Source organism: Diabrotica virgifera, chromosome 2 (genome assembly GCF_917563875.1).
Source record: "Diabrotica virgifera virgifera chromosome 2, PGI_DIABVI_V3a".
NCBI classification, from domain to species: Eukaryota; Metazoa; Arthropoda; class Insecta; order Coleoptera; family Chrysomelidae; genus Diabrotica; species Diabrotica virgifera.
The window spans coordinates 73,243,242-73,264,163 of NC_065444.1; the positions used below are offsets into that span (position 1 = coordinate 73,243,242).

The 20,922-nt window shown below is 33.7% G+C and overlaps 1 protein-coding gene across 1 annotated transcript in view; it reads right to left on the reverse strand.

Moving 5' to 3' along the window:
* LOC114336066 (nuclear pore complex protein Nup133) overlaps positions 1-20,922 on the reverse strand; it is a 77,782-nt gene that overhangs the window by 29,283 nt on the left and 27,577 nt on the right. Inside the window, exons 7-8 of the mRNA XM_028286385.2 lie at positions 20,100-20,353; positions 16,393-16,711 (exon numbers count right to left, since the gene is read on the reverse strand). Of these exons, the coding sequence (XP_028142186.2) occupies positions 16,393-16,711; positions 20,100-20,353 (573 nt within the window). The remainder of the gene's footprint in view (positions 1-16,392; positions 16,712-20,099; positions 20,354-20,922) is intronic.

A 20,922-nucleotide genomic window follows, 5' to 3' on the forward strand; every position in this document is an offset into this window, starting at 1 on the left:
AAGAAGTACGAAAGTAAATTGCTCTAGTAATAGAGAATCTTATAATCTTTTTTTTTTCAGTATTAACCCCTTCAGCGCCGGTGAAATATGTCCTGTCTTATCCCCTGTGCCGGCAGAAATATTTTCCTTTGAATACTTGCGTGCCGTGGACGCGCTTACACGTCAACGGCACTGGTTAATAGCAAATACTTCTTCTTAACGTGCCCTATCAAGTCCCCTTGACGTTGGCGATTAACATGGCGAAACTGTCTCTGTCTCGAGCTATTCTAAATAGGTGTTCTGCTTTCTTTATTCCTGTCCACTCCCGGATATTCTTCAACCAACTGCTTTCTACCAATTCCTCTGCGTCCTTCGATTTTACCCATCATAATAAGTTGAAGAATATTATACCGGTCTCCCCTTACTACGTGTCCAAAATAGGCCATCTTTCTATATTTGATGTTATCAAGCAGCTCGCGGGTAGCATTTGCTCTCTTAAGGACTGCCTCATTTGTCAGCATAGCCGTCCATGGTATTTTCAGTATACGTCTGTGCAGCCACATTTCAAAGGCCTCCAAACGATTAATGGTGGATATTTTTAATGTCCATGCTTCGACACCATACACGAGGACTGACCAAATGTAGCATTTAATCATGCGCTTTCGAAGTTGAAGTTGCAAGGTATCATTACAAAGAATGACCTCATTTTTAAAAATGTGCGGGCTATCTCGATTCTACATTTTATCTCTTTATCTGGATCTAGTTGTTCAGTAATATGGCAACCAAGATATTTAAAACTGGGTACTCTTTGAATTATATGACCATCAACATATAACCGTGAATCTTGATGGGCCAAACGGCTAAATACCATGTATTTTGTTTTTGAACAGTTTATATTTAGGCCAAACTCTCTTCCCACTGTGTCAATGGCATTTAAAAGGTGTGTAATCCATTCATATCATCACTTAAAATAACTGTATCGTCTGCATATCTGATTGTATTTATCAGAATTACATTAACTTTCACACCCCATTTCAAATTATGCAGCGCTTCCTTAAATATTCTATCTGAATATAAATTGAATAACAGTGGAGACAGTATACAACCCTGTCTGACACCTCTTTGTATTTTGCATATTTCTGTTGATTTTCCATTTATGCAAGCTGTCGCTGTTTGACGCCAGTATAATTTTTCTATGATTCGTACATCTTGACTATCAACTCCTTTATCCTTAATATTTTAATTAATTTGTGATGTACTCAATCAAAGGCCTTCTCATAGTCAATAAATACAGCAAAGACGTCTTTCCTTTGATCTCGGCATTTCTGCAATAACACATTTACTGCAAAGAGTGCGTCCCGGGTTCCCATTCCATTTCTGAAGCCAAATTGTGTTTCATCCTGGTCTTCTTCACATTTATCTCTGTTTCTACTGTGGATGATACGTAGAAAGATTTCAAAGTGTGGCTCATAAGGCTTATCATTCTATAATCGCTACAGTTTTTCGGACGTTGTTTTTTTGGTAGGGTTATGAATTCGGACTTTAACCAATCTTCAGGGATATCACCAGTCGAATAAACATCATTGAAAAGTTTGACTAGTAAATTCCAATGTTTTCCTCATTTATGAGCTTTAACATTTCTGTAGGTATGTTGTCGGGACCAACGGCTTTCTTGTTTTTTGCCAATTTTATAACATGTAGTATTTCTGATTTTAGTATTTCTGGTCCTTCACCTTCATCTAAAGTCTCCAGTTCTTCGGGTCTATCATCATTATACAGTTCATTTATATAATTATACCAGGTAGTTCGAATTTCGTGTTCGTCTATTATCATTTTTCCCGACGAATCGGTTATAGTATGTGGAGTTATCTTATGATAAAGACCAGCTACTTCTCTAACTTTTTTAAACATATTAAACGTATCATGTTTTTCATTCAACTTTTCTAATTCCTTGCATTTATCCTCCATCCATTTTTCTTTAGCTACCTTGATTTTTTGTTTAATTAGTTTCTGTTTTTCTTTGTATTCTGTTTTGTTATCTTTCAGTTTTCTTCTCTGCTCCATCAATTCCAGGATTTCATCAGTCATCCATTGTTGTTTTTGCCTCTGCATCGTTGTTGTATATTTTTCCATTACTTTCCAGGTAAGATCTAAGCAAATACTATTGACTACGGAAACTACGTTTTGAAAATGTAAAATTAAACGTAAAATTTAAAGAATAGTTAACATTCTTTATGAATAAAATTCATTAATGAAAATATTTCTGTGATATACTAGGTTTAGGTTATTTGTATTTCGCGCGGTGTCACTGCTCATTTTGACATCAGTGACCATCCCACTTCACTGTAGTAGTATATAAGGAAATTGTAACCTATATCGCTCTCTTGTATGTTACTTCAATTCAACAATAAAACTAGTCCGTTAAATGTCCGGCTTTTATTTAAAGTAGTAACGTCTCGAGCACGTGTGTGTGTCAGCAGAATAGTTAGGGCTGATACATCACATACTGGCGACGAGGATAACTTTTATTTTCGGCCAAACGTGTAAAAAATACGTAGTGAAAAACGTGTAAAAAATAGTGAAAAATGGCGGAATCGGTATGTGGTCAATTACACGAGTTCTGTTTGAAGAGTTCAGACTGGTTAATTTTCAAAGCGCGGCTAGGAAACTATTTCGCAGCAAAGAGTATCAAAATCAATACGGACGCAGAGAAGATGAGAGCTATTTTATTAAACGCTTTAGACGAGAACGCATATAAACTTATTTTCGATCTGGTAAGTCCTGAAAAACCAGAAGAAAAACGTATAATCAGCTTCTTGCCACATTGGACGGGTATTTCAAACCACAGCAGAGTCCGTTTGCAGCGCGATTTAAATTTTACAGTGCTCAGAAAGACGCGATAGAATCGGCAAGTGAGTGGGCTGCTCGCTTAAGAGGATTAGCGGTAGGCTGTGAGTTCGCCAGCGAGCTAAAAGTATGCCTAAAGCCATGGTTTGTTAGAACAGTGAGCGACGCACGGCATACGCGTACAGCAGAATCTGTTGTACTCGACGCCGACGCACGGCAGATTTGACTGGGTCGGTTTGTTAGCATATTCTGTTGTTCTGAAGCTATTTTCTTGTGGCATTTTTATAATCAAGTATATTCAAATGGGAAATAAGCCACAATTTTACCTAAAAATGATTTTATTAACGTTTCGACGCCCAAGTCGGGTGTCGTTGTCAAAATACAAAATAATACTAAATAAACAAAATGTTGTTGCTTAGTAAAAAATTCTTCTAATAATTTATTTAATCTGACTCATTTATATCGGCAATTCAGACACGTATTATACCTTTTAAAAGTAGAAGACTTTAAAATGATATTGCCAATATTGATGAGTTGCGTTCCTGGGACGACTTTACTAAAAGATAGTTCATTCGATTACATGAAATCAATCCCAACTCAAGAATATCCGCCACAAAAAATCATAGCATGTGATCTGTCTTTAAAAAGACAACCAAATGCAACGGTGGCACTGAAATTCTGATATAAATGAGTCAGATTAAATAAATTATTAGAAGAATTTTTTACTAAGCAACAACATTTTTGTTTATTTAGTATTATTTTGTATTTTGACAACGACACCCGACTTGGGCGTCGAAACGTTAATAAAATCATTTTTAGGTAAAATTGTGGCTTATTTCCCCTTTGAATATACTTGAGCATATTCTGTCTCTCTCAAAATAGTTTGAGTTTGACGTTTGTTTTCACGGAGGGTGTACGTAGAAAAATGAATTCTGACAAAATCTAGGCAATAATTTTATTACTCCTAGAAGAGGATGAGAAAGAAGAGTTGATAATATCTATTAAATTTAAATAAAAGAAAATAGAAATGTAAACGAAATTTTTTCATGTCGTAATACAGGAGGTGCATTTAAATTAAGTCGAAAGAAAATTGTATCAGAACGAGGAAAAATTTCAAGAATATTTTAGACTTTCCAGTGATTGATTTGAAACTGTATTACAATTTATAAGATGATATTACTAAAAAACCCTACAACAGAAGACAGCATCCGATTTCTGCAGAATAAAAATTAAGCATAACTTTGAAGTATGCTATAATTGGTTTCCGAAGAATCTTCGTCACAAGAATTATTTGTTTTAATATAGGATATAGGAACCAATTCATGTACCTAGTTCATTTGCAGTCAGCTCAATTTCATATCGCGAAACAATATTCATCACTTCAGCTTTTATTCTTGCCTTTTCAATCGTAGGATATTTCGACACTGTGGAAGCAACAATTTCAAAAAACATGTGTATAGAAGGATCACCTGATTTTTGAGCCAATTTCGATGATGTTTCCAACTTTTTAACAAGTTTTTCAATTAAAGCGGTTCGTTCCTCTCGTCCCATTTTTAATTCGCTCATTAATGAGAAATCTCTGTTTTTAGACATTGGCTTTTTTTCGGTTTGGAGACTCCTTGTCAGACTAAAATTTCAGAAATTTCTCTTATGTGGAAGTTATTGACAATTTATATTTTATATTACCATTACATTGACAAAAATGGTTTCGAAGAAAAAGGGCTTAGCAAGTGCGTATTTCTGGCTCCTGGAGCCAGGAGTAATAAATTGTCTAAAATACAATAGTAATAGAAATTAGATGTTCGGTTCCGGTGAAGTATATTTATGGTGTCTTTGAAAGGCAATACTGAAAGGTTTATAGTTATACATAGTACCGTTTGTTAAAGGCAGTCTGCTTTTCTCTTTGAATATTTATCCAAAGTATTGACCTGAAAAGAGGTAAATTTACAGAGAACTATGTACATATTTAAAAATACGAAAATAGAATAACAAAAAATGAGATATTCAAAGCATACCTACTATAGTGATAAGGGATCTGTAGAATGGCAAGACAAAATTGTGTCACGTGTTGAATAATAACGATACACTTTTTTTTTATTTTAGCTAATGCCTCGACAACTAATTGCCATTGACATGGTAGGTACGGTGAATTTTTGCAGTTAGGTACCTAGTGTCATGTGTAGTGTGTGTATTAAGTAAATGTCTTGTTACTTTGCAAAGTCGACGTCATTGAAATTGCAAAGAGACGCTAATTGTATCCGAACGTCTGCGGTCCCTCCGGTGAGTACCGATCCCACAAGGAAACGATACACTTTATTTTGTACCAGCAACGTTGTTTTATTATAATGCATGCTTCAGTTTAATAAATAATAGTAATAATACAAATTAAGCTAAATACCAATTAATCTAAATACCGATTAAATACTAATACTATCAATTTAATACAAATGATATTTTCATTTACTTTGTGCAATTAAAAATATGTATGTCAAATCATGTAAACTAATTTTGTTTGAATAAAATTAGTTTACCACGATGTTGTACACTGTGAGTTCAGAACGTTTACGTCCAAATCAAATCTGAGTTGATTCCAGCGCACACCGTCGACGTACACTGCTGTCGGTCTTCAGAGCGCGCAACTAAGCAGAACCTAACAATCCGTTAACATACAGAAACCATTCCTTTGATTTGGACTGACGTGCGCGGCGTTCGACTCACTGTGAGTTGTGCGTCGCTCACTGTCCTAACAAACCGTGGCTTAAGAGACAGATTTTTGTTCGGTTTCGGCGAGGGACCCGTGTTGGACCGGCTTCCAAGATGGCCGCCAGAGAAATCCACGATGAAATGGTGAGAGTTAAACCAGAACCTCTTAACCACGTCAGGTACGAAGGTACGCAAAGGTACGATGCGCAGCGACGTTGGAGCAACGCGCAGACTCCGAGGAAATGGGCAACTACGGAGACGCAGAGAGCAGAAAATGAGGAGCAGAGCAGCAGACACAACCTCAACAACGACAACATTGTGTATGTGACGTCTGCGGAAGGATGAATCACAACAAAGATAAGTGTATTTATAAAAACAGGGCTAATACATCAATTTCATTTCCTCAGGATTCTTTTAAGTCGGAATTACTAAAGTTGTCAAAAAGAATGACAAACCAAAATATTTATAGTAGGCAAGATTACTCATAGTGTTGGACATAATGTGTTAAAACTGCCCCCTTATCATTGTGAACGCACTCCCATCGAACATATTTGGGGAATATGGAAAACTTACTACAATAATTATATTGGCCATAACGGTTACAGTGACGACAGTGACGCAGCAGTTTTAGCAAGAAGTGTACAATTTGGGGAAAAAAGTGTGCGGAAATGTGAAAAGTTAATAGAATGTTTGAATTGCGTGAAAATCGTATAGAAGTAATTAACCCGGTCATCATTTACGGATGACAGTATGAGTATGGATCTAATTCTTGATTACACTGTAAAATATTATGTTGCCATTTTCTTATTAAGAATAATTTTGAGTGTTATTGTTATTATTTTATTAGTAAATACTTACCATTACAATTAAAAAAAAAACAGTAAAATCTGTAATTTTGTTCTATTTTTGCACTAATAATTTTGCCATAAAATTAGAGTTTTTTTCTTATATGTCAACTTACATAAATAGGCCAGGGTAATAAGACAAAAATATACCCTGTTCGTGACACTTCAGCAGCCAGGACACTGAAGCGTTTTTTCGACAGGTAATACCTACAAGGAACAAATTATAACTATTTCCTACGTAGGATCTGGCGGCCATTTTTATTTATAAATACATAGTTAACTGTCAAAAAATGGCATTTCCCCTTTTTTTCAAATCAACGGAAAACAGTGAAACTTATGATTTTTTTAGTACAAATTACTTCGAGATTATGGAAAAAGCTTTAAAATGACGTATTACAAAGTTTGATATACTAATTTATTGTTAATATAATTGCGAAAAAAGGTCGGAATTGCAAAAAAAATATTTTCTCAATAACTGTTGTAAAAATTAGTGTACAGCTTTGAAATTTTTGTTAAATGAGGGTTCTTGCTTAATATGTGATAAAAATTTCAAAGCGATTAATTCAATTGTTTAAATTTTATTCAAATTGTTTATCCCAGAGAGCATTTTTTTGCAATAACATAAGTCAGAAAAAAATGACCTTAGAACCATTCCACAGGTGTCAAATGAAAGAGCATGAGCTACATTTTCAACATGGTTTAAAAAAGTGAATAAAAAATGCATTTATTAGTAATAAATAATTATGCAAAAGTATTGCCAATTTTTCTTTATAAACTTTTTGAATAAGTTTTTCCAAAACAATTAACTTTTTTACCCTGTTTTAAGTGCACAACTACCAAGTAATGTTATCTATATCATAATTGATAAAAAATTGTAATAAATATGTATAATTTCTTATATAACAAAATAAAAAGTTTATAAGGAAAGATTTACGATAGTTTTGCATAATTATTTATTACTAATAAATGCATTTTTTATTCACTTTTTTTAAACCAAGATGAAAATATTTTATAGCTCATGCTCTTTCATTTGACACCTCTGGAATGGTTCTAACGTCATTTTCTTCTGACTTATGTTATTGCAAAAAAATGCTCTCTGGGATAAACAATTTGAATAAAATTTAAACAATTGAATGAATCGCTTTGAAATTTTTATCACATATTACGCACCAACAGTTATTGCGAAAATAATTGTTTTTGCAATTCCGACCTTTTTTCGCAATTATATTAACAATAAATGTGTATATCAAACTTTGTAATACGTCATTGTAAAGCTTTTTTCATAATCTCGAAGATATTTGCACTAAAAAAACCATGTTTCCCTGTTTTCCACTGATTTGAAAAAAAAAGTGAAAATGCCATTTTTTGACACTTAATTGTTTATAAATAAAAATGGCCGCCAGATACTACGCAGGAAATAGTTACAATTTGCTCTAATAGGTATTACCTGTCCAAAAAACGGTTCAGTACCCTGGCTGTTCAAGTGTCATGGAAAAAAACCTTATTACCTTGGACTAAAATAGCTGTATAAACATTAAACTCAAAACCAAATATATTTCTAAAACTGTGATTTTATGGACATCGTGGACATTTTAATTTGCTCTTCTGAAAAATATCGAAAGTGGACGTAACAGCTTTTGGCAAACGGCCACTCAATTGTATATTTCTCTAAATGAATGTCAAATTGATTATCAGTTAGTACATTCTTTCACGGTTTTTGCTGTAAATTTTAAAGAACCGCTTGGAGTGACATGAAATTTGGCATAGGCATAGCTAACATGTCAACGAAAAAAGTGACATGGTGCCGATGTGTGCTTTTGCAATGGGGGTGAGTTTCACCCCATCTCGGGGGTGAAAAAATATATATGTCCAAGATAAGTCCCGAAATGGATAAAGTGACTAATTTTAAGCAACTTTTGTTTTATAGAGTTAACTTTTTTTTCAAAATAACTTAAAAATTGTTAGAGATACTAAAAATCTTAAACAATAAAAAAAGTCGGCTTTACTTTTCTGAATATTTTGCATTTTTTTGTTTTTCTGTAAGACAAAAATTGGTTAAGATTCGGTGTTTCTAAATTTATATACACTCGTGATAAGTGACTCGTTCAAGCCCTTTTAACTACAGCTCTTTCAAAAATAAGGACTTTGAACCGTTGAAGCTTACAGATAATATAATTAATACATACGCGAGTAAAAAACTTGTGAAGTGGTAACAATTAAGTTCATTTGAAATGCTAATTAGGGGGTGATTTTCCCAATTTCTTATATATATATATATATATATATATATATATATATATATATATATATATATATATATATAGTGACTGTACACCCCGATATGGGGCTAAGTCGCGAAAGCTTTCTAGATCCTATTTCTTAGGAGGATCAGTCCCTTTTGCTTATGTTATCTTCTTAACGATTTCTCTCCATTTTTTCCTATCTCTAGTTTTTCCCCGCCATTCTCTGACTCCTGCGTTTTTTAAGTCTTCTTCAACTTCTTGCAACCACTTTGATCTTGGTCTTCCTCTTTTCTTTCTTCCTCCTGGATTCCATTCTATCATAGCATATGTCACTGCTTCATCTCCTGCCCGCCAGATGTGACCTAACCATCTAACTCTGCATTGCTTTATTTTGGTCACGATATCTTCTTTTAGTACTTTCTTAATCTCTGCATTGGTTCGGCTTCGATATTCATTTTGCTCTGTTCTGATTGGTCCCAGTATGGTTTTCATGATCTTTCTCTCCACTATTCTTAAGTTTTCTTCATCTTTTTTAGTCATCGTTATTGTTTCTGCTGTGTATAATAATATTGGTCTAATTATGGTGTTATACATTCTCATCTTGGTTTTAATAGACAGTATTTTGCTTTTAAGTAGTGTTTTATTTGCAAAATAAGCTTTATTCGCTGCCAATATTTTTTCTTTTATTTCTGGTATTCTTTCACCCGTTTTGCTTATTGTCACTCCTAGGTATTTGAAATGTTCTACATCTTCAAACTCTGAATTTCCTATTTTGGTTTTTTCTTTTATTGCTGGTTTCCCTAGTCTTAATATTTTCGTCTTTTCTTCATTTAATCTGAGTCCCATTGTATCCCATTTCTCTTTTATTTCTTCTAGCATTTCTTTCATTATGTTTCTATTTTTGGCAATAATAACAATGTCGTCTGCATATGCGATTATTTGTCCACCTCTTGTTCTTAGGTTTCCTTTGTTTATATTCGTAGTACATATTCTAAAGATAGATTAAACAGTGTCGTGGATAAGGCATCCCCTTGTTTCACTCCTTTATTTATAATAAATTCATCTGTCTCGCCTCTTTGCGTCTTTATGCTAATTTTGGTAGTTTTCATTGTCATATTTATTAATTTTCTGAGTTTATGTAGGATTTTTAATTTTTCCAGGGCTTTTAATTAGTTGTTTTCTCTTAATCGAATCAAATGCTTGTTTGAAATCGATGAATAGCATTTCTAATTGCAGTTTGTATTCATTTGCTTTTTCCATTATTTGTTTTATTGTGTGTATAGCATCTATTGTTGATCTTCCTTCTGAATCTGAATCCACATTGGTACTGTCCCACTCTCTTCTTCATGATCTTTGACAATCTTTTTCTTATTATTGAAGTCAATATTTTATATGTTGTGCTTAGTAGTGTTATTCCTCTACAATTTTCACAAATTTGTTGGTCTCCCTTTTTATGTATTGTTATTACCTGCCCTATCTCCCAGTCCTCTGGCATCTTCTCTTCCTTCCATATATTTTTCAATAGTGATAGTATTTTTTCCTTCAGTTCCTTTCCTCCATATTTTATAAGTTCCATGTTAATTTCGTCTTTTCCTGGAGCTTTTCCATTTTTGCTCTTCTGTATTACTTTCTCGAGTTCATCTATTGTTGGCTCTTTTGAGACTTCAATGTGTATTTCGTCTGCTTCTTCGTCCACCGTTTCCTCTTCTTCGTGCATTTCTTCTCCATTGTATTCCTCCGTCAAGAGTTCTCTGTAGTGATCTGCCCATACCTGCCTATATTCATTGTCTTCTACAATGACTATTCCCTCTTTATTTTTTATTCCGTTTGTTTTACCTTTGTATTTTTTGGTTTGATCTTTAATATTTTTATAGAAATGTTTCGTGTTTCTATTTGTTCTTTCCTGTTCTATTTCTTGCATCTTTTCATCTGCCCATCTTCTTTTATTTTGTCTTATAATTTTCTTAGCGTCCTTTCTTAATTTTTCATAACTTTCTCTGTCTTCCTCTTTATCCGTTCTCAGCCATTTAATTCTTGCTTGCACCTTTTGTGCTGTTAGCTCTTTACATTCGTTGTTATACCAATTGTTTTTTGTTTTCTTCTGGTGTTTGCCTACCTGCTTTTTTTGCAGCTTCTTCTATTGACCTTTTGATCATGTCCCATTCTGATTTGATGTCCTCTGCTTTATATTTGTCTCTTATTTGCACTGTTACTTCTTCTTCATATTTTTTTCTAATATCTGCACTCTGCAATTTATTGACATTCCATTTTTTCTGTTGATTTTTCTGTTTAGTTTGGATTTTAACTTTTTGTCTTATGGTGGCTGTGACCATATAGTGGTCTGAATCCGCACACGCACCTCTGAATGTTCTCACGTCCTTCATTGAAGATTGTTTTCTTTTGTTTATTAGTATGTGATCAATTTGGCTATACGTTTTCTGATTAGGTGACCTCCATGTTACTTTATGCATTTTAGGGTGTCCAAATTTTGTTGAGCTTATTATCATGTTTGTTCTTGTTGCTAGGTTACATAGTCTTAGACTACTATCATTAGTGTTTTTGTGTACGGTGTGTTTTCCTGCAATTTGCTGTAAAAAATCTTCTTTTCCAATCTGGGCATTGAGGTCTCCTAGTATAATTATAACATCTTCTTTGGGTATTTTTTCCATCTCTTCTTATCTTATCATAAAAATTGTCTTTATCGTCTGTATTGCTTGTTTCTGTAGGTGCGTATAGGTTTGATAGTGATATATTGAATGGTTTATTATTTATTCTTACATACGCAATTCTTTCACATATCGGTTTAAAGTTGATGACTTTTTCTCTTAGCTGTCCTAGAATTATGAATCCCACTCCTTTTTGTCCTTGCTTCTTTCCTCCTGAGTATAATAGTGTAAAGTCTTGTTTATCAATCTGTCCTTGTCCCTCCCACCGTATCTCTTGCAGTGCTGCAATATCTATTTTATACTTTGCTAGTTCTTTGCTTATTTCTAGCATTTTTCCTGGTGCCAACATCGTTTTTATATTCCATGTGCTTATTTTCAGTTCTTTATGTTTTTAATTTTTTTGTTTTCGTCTTGTATTTTTGTTTCCTTGTCTGCCCTTATTTATTTCTTTTTTGTGATACATCAATTTATCTGCACTCCTTTCCTTTTTATTTTCCTCGTCCGTCGCCAAATAAGTATTGTCTTGTATTCTCTCATCAGTTGCTAGTTTTTTTAAACATTTTGAAAAACCTCATCCAACTGATTCTTGTTCTTATTCCATTTCCTCTCCCGTCCATCTATTATCAATTTGTTGTGCTTAATTTGGACGCGTGCTCCTTTCTTTATTTCATCATTTGCTATTTTGACTATTTCTTTTTGTATTTGTAATTCCTCTTTCGTTAAATCATTGTTTATATAATATTCTTTCTTCTTTTACTTCTTTAAGTTTTCTTTTATTTTCCATTACTTTTATTTTTTCCTCTTTGTTTGGCAATCTGACTAAACATGTTTTGTTTCCTAATTTCACAGCTTCTTCTATCTTTATATTAATATCTAGTTCTTTTTTCATAAAGTTCTCCATTGTTTCTTTTAGTAATCTTCTATCTCCCGTATCTATTGTCATTCCCTGAACATTATTTTCTTTTCTTGCTCTATCGAGTCTTTCAAAGCGTACTTTTACATCTTCCAGTTCCTTTTTCATATGTTCATTTTCTCTTCGCACTTCACTATTCTCTTGTCTTAATTCTTCTAATTCAATTCGGAGTTCCCTCATTTCTTCTCTGTATTGCCTTTGCTCCTCTTTAATTTCTTTTTCGTGAATTTTCAGATCTTGTGTCTCTTTCGTTAAGTTTGCCATCATATTTAATATTTGGTCTATTTTGTCTTCCTCTGTGTTCCTTTTATCTGGGGTTCTTGATACTTTTTTGCTTTTCGAAAAAGACTGCTCTTCATTTTCTCTATATCTTTTCCGATTATCGTCGGATGTGTAATCGTCGGGGTTCATTTTCTTACCGAAATTGCTCGCGATAAAATCACCCTCCCCACCTATCGCGTCGGAGGAAGATGATTTTCTCAAGCAATATGTTTCTCTTTCGAATGTGTTACCCCTAAATTGAATTAAATTAAATTAAATTATTTTACGTTATTTTGGAGCAGTTTGATTCAACAGTTCCCACCTTTAACTTTCAAAATTCCAGTTTCTGGAGCTTGTAATCAACGTTCTAATGATCTACTTTTTTAGGCTTGATGTTGAATTAAATTTTATTTGTTGTTTTAAGTTTATGTATTGTATTTAATATTATTGTACTTACAGTCTGTTTCAAAAGTTTATTTCTATAACTTCACTTAACACTGATCGTCTTTGACACACTGTAACTAAAATCACTTTAGAAACTATTTCTTATTCGCCAAAAAATTGAATTTTTAGAGAGCCTGATTTTTCACGTGTTGCTCTGCCCACACTAGAGGATTTCTTACCAAAAAAAAGGGACCAACTTTATTTTGAGCGTAACTTGTTTACTTTTGATGCTAAAAAATTGTTTTAAAAAAACAAAAATAAGCATTTTTTAAATACTTTAAAAAAGTTAAAATGAGTTTTCCCCAAAAAAGTGCTTCGTTTTTTGGTTATGGCACGTTAAAATATTCGATTTGGAATTTGACGAATATGAACCTATTTTTCATTAGCTGTAACTCTGCTTCTACTAGGTATAGTGACCTAATATACAGGGTGTTTCATTAATAATTGTCCATATAGTAACTGGAGAAACCTTAGCACAAAATACGAAGATTTAACCTAAAACACTTAAATAAAATGTGGTTCCTTACTGAGTTACAGGGTGTTTTATCTAAAAATTTAAAAACTATTTTTGCTCAGCATTTGAAAAACTATTCACCATATCCCTTTCATACTTGGTAGGAAGTATAGGTACTGTACAAACTACTAAATTATGTTAAACACACGTTTCTGCATATTACCAGAAGCGTACGACGGGGGAAAGTGAATGGTTGACCCTTTCCAAATTCTACGCCACTGGCGGAATTGCTATTTTAGTTCCATTTTTGTATTCTCCAGTACTTTCTATGAAAATAATATACTCTTCATTCGTAACGATAAAGTCATTAGTTTTCGAGATCTTTGAAGTTAAAAATGAAACGATACAGTTATTTTGATTAATGTATTGTGTCGATTCATTTTTAATTTCAAATATCTCGAAAACTAATCCTTTTATCGTTATGAATGAAGAGAATATTATTTACATAAAAAGTATTAGAAAATCAAAAAATTACACTAAAGTAGCAATTTCGTCAGTGGCGTAGAATAAGGGAAGGGTCAACCAGCCACTATCCCCTGTCGTACGCCTCTGGTAGTAGCTAGAAACGTTTATTTATCTTAATTTAATAGGGTGTACAGTACTTACACTTTCTGCCAAGTATGATACGGATACGCCTAATAGTTTAAAAGTACTGGGTACAAAATTTTTTTAATTTTAATCATATGAATAATAATATCATAAATTAATCAAAATAACTGTGCCGTTTCATATTTAACTTCAAATATCTCGAAAACTAATAACTTTATCGTTACCAATTAAGAGTATATTATTTACGTAAAAAGTATTGGAGAATATAAAATTGGCACTAGAATAGTAATTCCTCCAGTGGCGTAGAATTTGAGAAGGGTCAACCATTCACTATCCCCTGTCGTACGCCTCTGGTAGTAGCTAGAAACGTTTGTTTATAATAATTTGGTAGGGTGTATAGTAGTCGCACTTTCTGCTAAGTATGAAAAGGATACGTCGAATAGTTGTAAAATGCTGAGCAAAAATAGTTTTTAAATTTTTAGATAAAACACCCTGTAACTCAGTAAGGAACCACATTTTATTTAAGTGTTTTAGGTTAAATCTTCGTATTTTGTGCTAAGGTTTCTCCAGTTACTATATGGACAATTATTAATGAAACACCCTGTATACATCATGTTTTTCACTTTTTTATGTGCTATATTTTCGATAAGAATTTCTTTTTTCGACCAAATACTTACTTTTTGAGTTATTTGCGAAAAACCGTCTGAAAACGTGGTTATTTTGTAGAAAAATTAACATATTCACTCGCAAATAACTCGAAAAGTATTAACTTGATGAAAAAACTTTATAGAACAAAAGTTGCTTAGAATTAGTCATTTTATCCATTTCCGGACTTATTTTGAACATATATTTTTCACCCCTAAAGGGGGTGAAACTCACCCCTAGGGCAAAAGCACACATCGGCACAATATCACTTTTTTTTGACTTGTTAGCTATGTGTATGCCAAATTTCATGTCAATCCAAGCGGTTCTTTAAAATTTAGAGGTTTTGCAATATTTTACCTTTAAGAGGATCGGTACGTATTTTCGGCTGCAATGCTATTCAAATGGGGATTAATTTTTTTCAAATCCTGAGAAAACTAATAAGTATTTTTGAAAAATTTAAACGCAGAATGAAAGATTACGTTATTAGCGAGGGCCGAAAGTCCCTGAGAACTTCTATAATGTTTATTTTAATAAGTTACAGGGGTGAAAAAACTAAGAGAAAATTTAGTGTGATTTTTAATTTCAAATATCTCATTCAAAATAAACTTTTTATTTATTCTAAGGGACTTTCGGCCCTCGGTAATAATTTAGTCTTTCATTCTGCGTTTAAATTTTTCAAAAATATTTATTGGTTTTTTCAGGATTTGAAAAAAATGAACACAATGCCGTGGTAATATTTTCCAAATCTGTCTTTGTCTTACAACGCACTCAACCGAATATAATATTGTCAGCATATATTGTCAGTCAGACACTGACAATCAGTGACAATTTTAAATATTTGACATTGCATCGGGAATATTTTGAGAAATTGATTAAATATTATTGATATATTATTTGATAAATAATTGATTTAAGACGTGAACTTAATAAAAAGTTATTTATTGTGTATTATTTGTGGAAGATCCAAGCAGAGAATACATCAGATATATCCTGTGATCCAAGTATTTTGTTGTTAGAGATGTTCAAAATTGTAAGCGTTCCAAAATAACAACATATTATTAAAAAATCACTTTAACACTTTTCCTCTTTTCTCGATTGATTATTAGTTTTTGTTGTACAAATAAATTATTACAATCACTGAAAACATAGTTGGTGAAAAAATTATCACATTTATTAACTGAATTAATAATTTGCAATTATAAAAATAACAGTTATCCAAGAACATTCAAAAGCCATCTCTTTAAATTAATTATGACATTTTCAAGTAGAATGACATTCTAGTAATGTTTACATATCCACACCAGTGTGAATTTTACTACACGTAATTTGCCGTGTAAAGACAGAAAAAGTAGGGATACACGTAAAATATTTGCGAATTATGTACCCATAGCCTTAAAGAACGTACTAAGTTAAAACCATATTTTTGCTTGTCTTCGACAGTGCTTCAAATATTGGGATAATTTGTTATTCAGTTTCTCAGCACAGCGGACCATTTAAGCCAAACTTTTATCCTTAATCCAAAATAGTCGCAAATTCGTGAAATGTACTAGATATTCTTAACCAGTGAAAATCGCGCGAAATGCATAAACACAAACGGCAATCATATTTATGGTGGCATATTAATTAGCTGAAGGATCGTAAAATAACTGTAGAGAGAATCGGAGGTAAACCATACCTCGTCTCTGTATCCGGATTTGTTCGTGTATAACAGTTTACGCGCACTTTTTCTCGGCACTGAATATAGAATAAAATAAAATTTACTAAAAAATCAAAATAAACTCACCCAGAACATGAACTGTAGCCATTGCCGTATTTCGAATAGTACAACCAGACAATTTTTTCCACAATCCAGAATCCTTAATAAACTTCAAATACAGACTAATGGCTTTTTGTTTGTCTTCTAATTGGTGCAACACCTGCATGGAATACGAACTCCCGATTCCCGGTGGATTATCTCTCGTCCAGCGAGGATCCCCTGCTGGTATATCATCTATTAACTCTTTACACATTCTGATTGCTACTTTATCCAAAGGGCTGTTGATGCTTGGCAGTGTATAGCTATCGATTGGGAATAGTTCACTAAGTATCTCTTGATAAGCAGACTGAAACAATAAAATCATTAGAGGTTTTTTCTACGAAATATAAATGGTGGTCTAAAAAATGGTCTAAATGGCATCAAAAGACCACCAAAGAGAAGCTGAACAAGCTTCAACGACAAGCATGATTAATCATAACAGGAGCGATGTCGACTACCCAACCGGCTCCATGGAGGTCATGCCTTTGATCTCACTTTATTGCATATATGGATGGAGAAGGAAGAGAAGGTAGTAGCATACAGAAGACGGATAAGACGCCAGGAAGCAAGGCAAAAGAATAGTATAGTATATAGCTTAACACCTTATGTGGTGTTTCGCCGCTTTCGCTTTCTATTGGGAACGTGCAAGTTCGGAAAAGCGACACCTGGTTTCATAGCTCAGCAACATTTTTAGCACTTTTAATTATATTGGTCAATTATATTAGTCCTGGTTGCTGGATAATTGTCAAGGCCATAGCCCAAAAAACTTATAAGAAGAAAAAGTAAGATTAAGGTTATGTTATTAAAAGGTAAACAATTATATGTAGTAAATAAAATTAATTATTAAAATGCAGTACTGCAAGCAAAATAAAATTAATTAAATTTACTTTTATATAATAATTGCATATCTTATCAATATTGTGGAGCAACATATAATTTTTCTTCTTCAATGGCAGTAGCTATGAAATATACGTCAACTTGACAATTTCAATTGACAATATGAATTATTTAAGAAAGTTGCAAGATTTCTCCGCTATTCGCGCACGATCGTTTCTCATATCCCCTCCAAGTACTTGCACATAGCGAATAGAGCGTTTCACGTTAAGAATAGAACATTGCGGAGATAGCCCCATGTATTTCTTATGGACGATAGAAGCGCGCCGATGCCACGCCGTGCTTACTAGAGTAAATCGTATATCGGCAGTCGAGTATCCATCCGTGCGCGAGAGGTTTGGCAATACTGATCTCCGTAAGCGTAACGTCCTATACTTAACGTTAAACAAAGTATAGGGGGACTTCTCTATTATACAGAAGATGGATTACATCTTTGAGTCTTACTCTGTCAAATGCTTTCTTCAAGTCATCTCCGTAAGCGTAACGTTCCATTCTTAACGTGAAACAAAGTATAGATCTATTTTAAGGGGTAGATCAGTCCTCATCGTCATTGTATTTGTTCACTAATATGTCTCCATTTCTTCTGGTCTATTGTCGTTTCTTTCCATTTTGTAATTCCTGCCCTGCTTAGGTCCTCTACTTCAGTTAACCATTTCGATCTGGGTCGATCACGTCCCCTTTTTCCTCCTGGTTGCCATAATAGCATAGCTTTTGATACTGATTCTGGTCCTTGTCTCTATATGACCCAGCCATTTGATTCATTGTACTTTTATTTTCTTTACTATATCTTCTCCATTTAATTCTTCTAAAATTTCTTTATTCGTTCTCCTTCTATAATCTTGTTCTTCGATTCTCACTGGACCCAGTATTGTTCTTATTATCTTTCGTTCATTTATCCTTAATTTCTCTTCTTCTTTTGTCATAGTCATCGTTTCTGCTGCATACATTGCTATTGGTCTTATTATTGTTTTATAAATATTCATTTTTGTTTGTTTAGTCAATATTTTACTCTTTAGTAGTTTTCAATTTGTTTTACATACCCCGTTTGTCGCAGTTATTCTTTCTTCGATCTCCGTTTTTCTTTCCCCTTTGTTATTTATCATAAGGCACAGGTATTTAAGTTTATGTACTTCTTTCGATTTTTTTATTTCCTTTTCTCTCCTCTTCAATCTCCATTAATAATTTTTTCATGATTTTTCTTGTTTTTGTTACTATCGCTATATTATTCGCATAGGCGATTAGTTGGTAACCTGATGCTCTAAGGTTTCCCTTGTAAATATTTCTTAACGTAAAATCTACTTCCAGGTTAAATAGTATTGCTGACAGTGAGTCACCTCGTCTCACCCCTTTATTTATTTCGAATTCTTCTGTTTCCCCTTTTTGTGTTCGAATACTGACTTTTGATTTGTTCATTGACATTTTTATTAAGTTTCTTAGTTTTTTACTTACTCCTTGATATTTTAGGGCTTTCATTATTTCCTTTCTCTTTATTGAGTCAAAGGCTTGTTCAAAGTCTTTAGATCTATCCATTGTAGTTTTTGTTTTCTGTTTATTTTTTTCCCTCTTTTCTCAGTAATTCGTAGTTTTCTCTTTATTCTGCCGTGTTCGTTATTATCCATTTTAATCTCGCTTCCACTTTTCTTTCCACAACAAAGGCAAAATAATACCGGGATCAAATCTGGAGAGATAATTAAAAATCACCCAGAGTTGGAAATGATACCAGATGCAGTACAACCTAAATATAGTTTCGAAAAGCCATCTAACGTTCTTTTTCCAAAAAGGGACGAATGCGTGTCAAATAAAACGAATCTCGTAATGGCAGATCAATTCTGGCTTACTTACGGCTCTAAAATTGATGGAAGAGTTGAAGCTGGAGTATACGGAGGGCAACCAACACTAAGCCTTAGTGAATGCCTTGGTAATCACTCTACTATCTTCCAAGCATAAATTTATGCTATAGAGATGTGCCAGCAGGAACTAATGAAGAAGAACTGCAGGGACCGATCTATAAAAATTATATCTGATAACCAGGCGGCATTAAAGGCACTGGAATCTAATCGGATTTACTCTAAGTTAGTTTGGAACTGTCTTCAGAATCTAATTCGGATCAGAAAAAGCAACAAAGTAAGTTTACTCTGGGTGCCTGGACATACTAGTATTGAAGGAAACGAAAAGCGGACCTACTTGCCATGGGAGGGGCAAAAGAAACATTCATAGGCCCAGTAAGAACCTGTTGTTGGCAGTTTAGCAAGAAGCACAGTCAAAAGAACAATATCGGACTGGGTAGAACGGATGAAATGTAACCACTGGTACATACAAATGGGTCTCATTCAAAGGCTTTTATACATGAACTTCAAAGAAGAGATCCAAATATCTACTAGATATATGAATAGGAATGATCTGCGAATTATCTTAGGTCTCCTAACAGGACACTGTCACCTAAAGGAGCACATGAACAAAATCTGACTGACAGAAAGTGCGAATTGCAGATTCTATCATGCTGATGTCGAGACTGCAGAAGACGTTCTGTATAACTGACCAGGGCTACATAGGATAAGGTCCAATACATTTGCGCATTATCAACTCGACCCCTACGAATTTATAGAAGTATCACCTAAGGTCATAATAAACTTTGTTAAAAAGGCTGGGCTGAAGGGACAACTTTAACCTAGGGATGAGTCATAATAGACCTCTCAGTAACTACAGTACTTTTATTAGTAGTACAGTAAAATTATTTCTTAAAAATTGAGCATGACATGACAAACCATGGTACCACAATATTACATAAAATCAGCACTTACTTGTTGGTTGCGAATATGGAAGATAAACGCTGCTTTCATCTGTCCAATAGTATCTTTGTATGCACTGTGTATTTCATCCGGGTCAATAGTATAGACGGATAAATTGTTCACGACTGCCGTTTCATTAAAAGAACTTTCGAGAAGGTTATGCGAGGTCAAACTTGGGTTCATTAAATCCTGATCGTTGCCACAAACCGCAATAAGGCCATTTATTCTGGAAAAGAACACCGGAGTATTGATACACACGGAGCCACCTGTAAAAAAATTAATTTCATATGAGCGGAATCTGAATGTTTCAAGATGTGAATACTTTGAAAATTGGTAAAGTCTGTCTCAAAGTACATCATCTTGGTTTTCCCAACTTACACGTTCTATCTACTTATCACCATTGTCATCAGATAAACACGTTTTCAATTTTTACTCAATCATTCACGGTGTAGTCAGATATAATGCGAGTAGTCTATCTGTGTTATTTTATTTAGCATATGACATACAATAAGAACACGAACAAACATCTAATGTATCAATATAATAAACATTTTCGGTCGCTTTCAGGAACTCATTAAAAACTCCATGCAACCGCCTTCGGGGCATTCTTCAACAATGTGATTGAAAATTTGCCGTTGAGTACAAGTTACACTCAGAAGTAAGGGGCTTTCCCCATCTATGTAAGCTATCAGGACACCTGACGCTGCTTATTCTTATTCTGTTCAGTGTTGACTATGTATTGCGGGGAGTTCAAAGCCTGGCGGTTTCTGATCGATACAGACATTTGGTGAACATCCTGTTTTGAGTCGCTCTCCCATTGTGATGAGATATATAT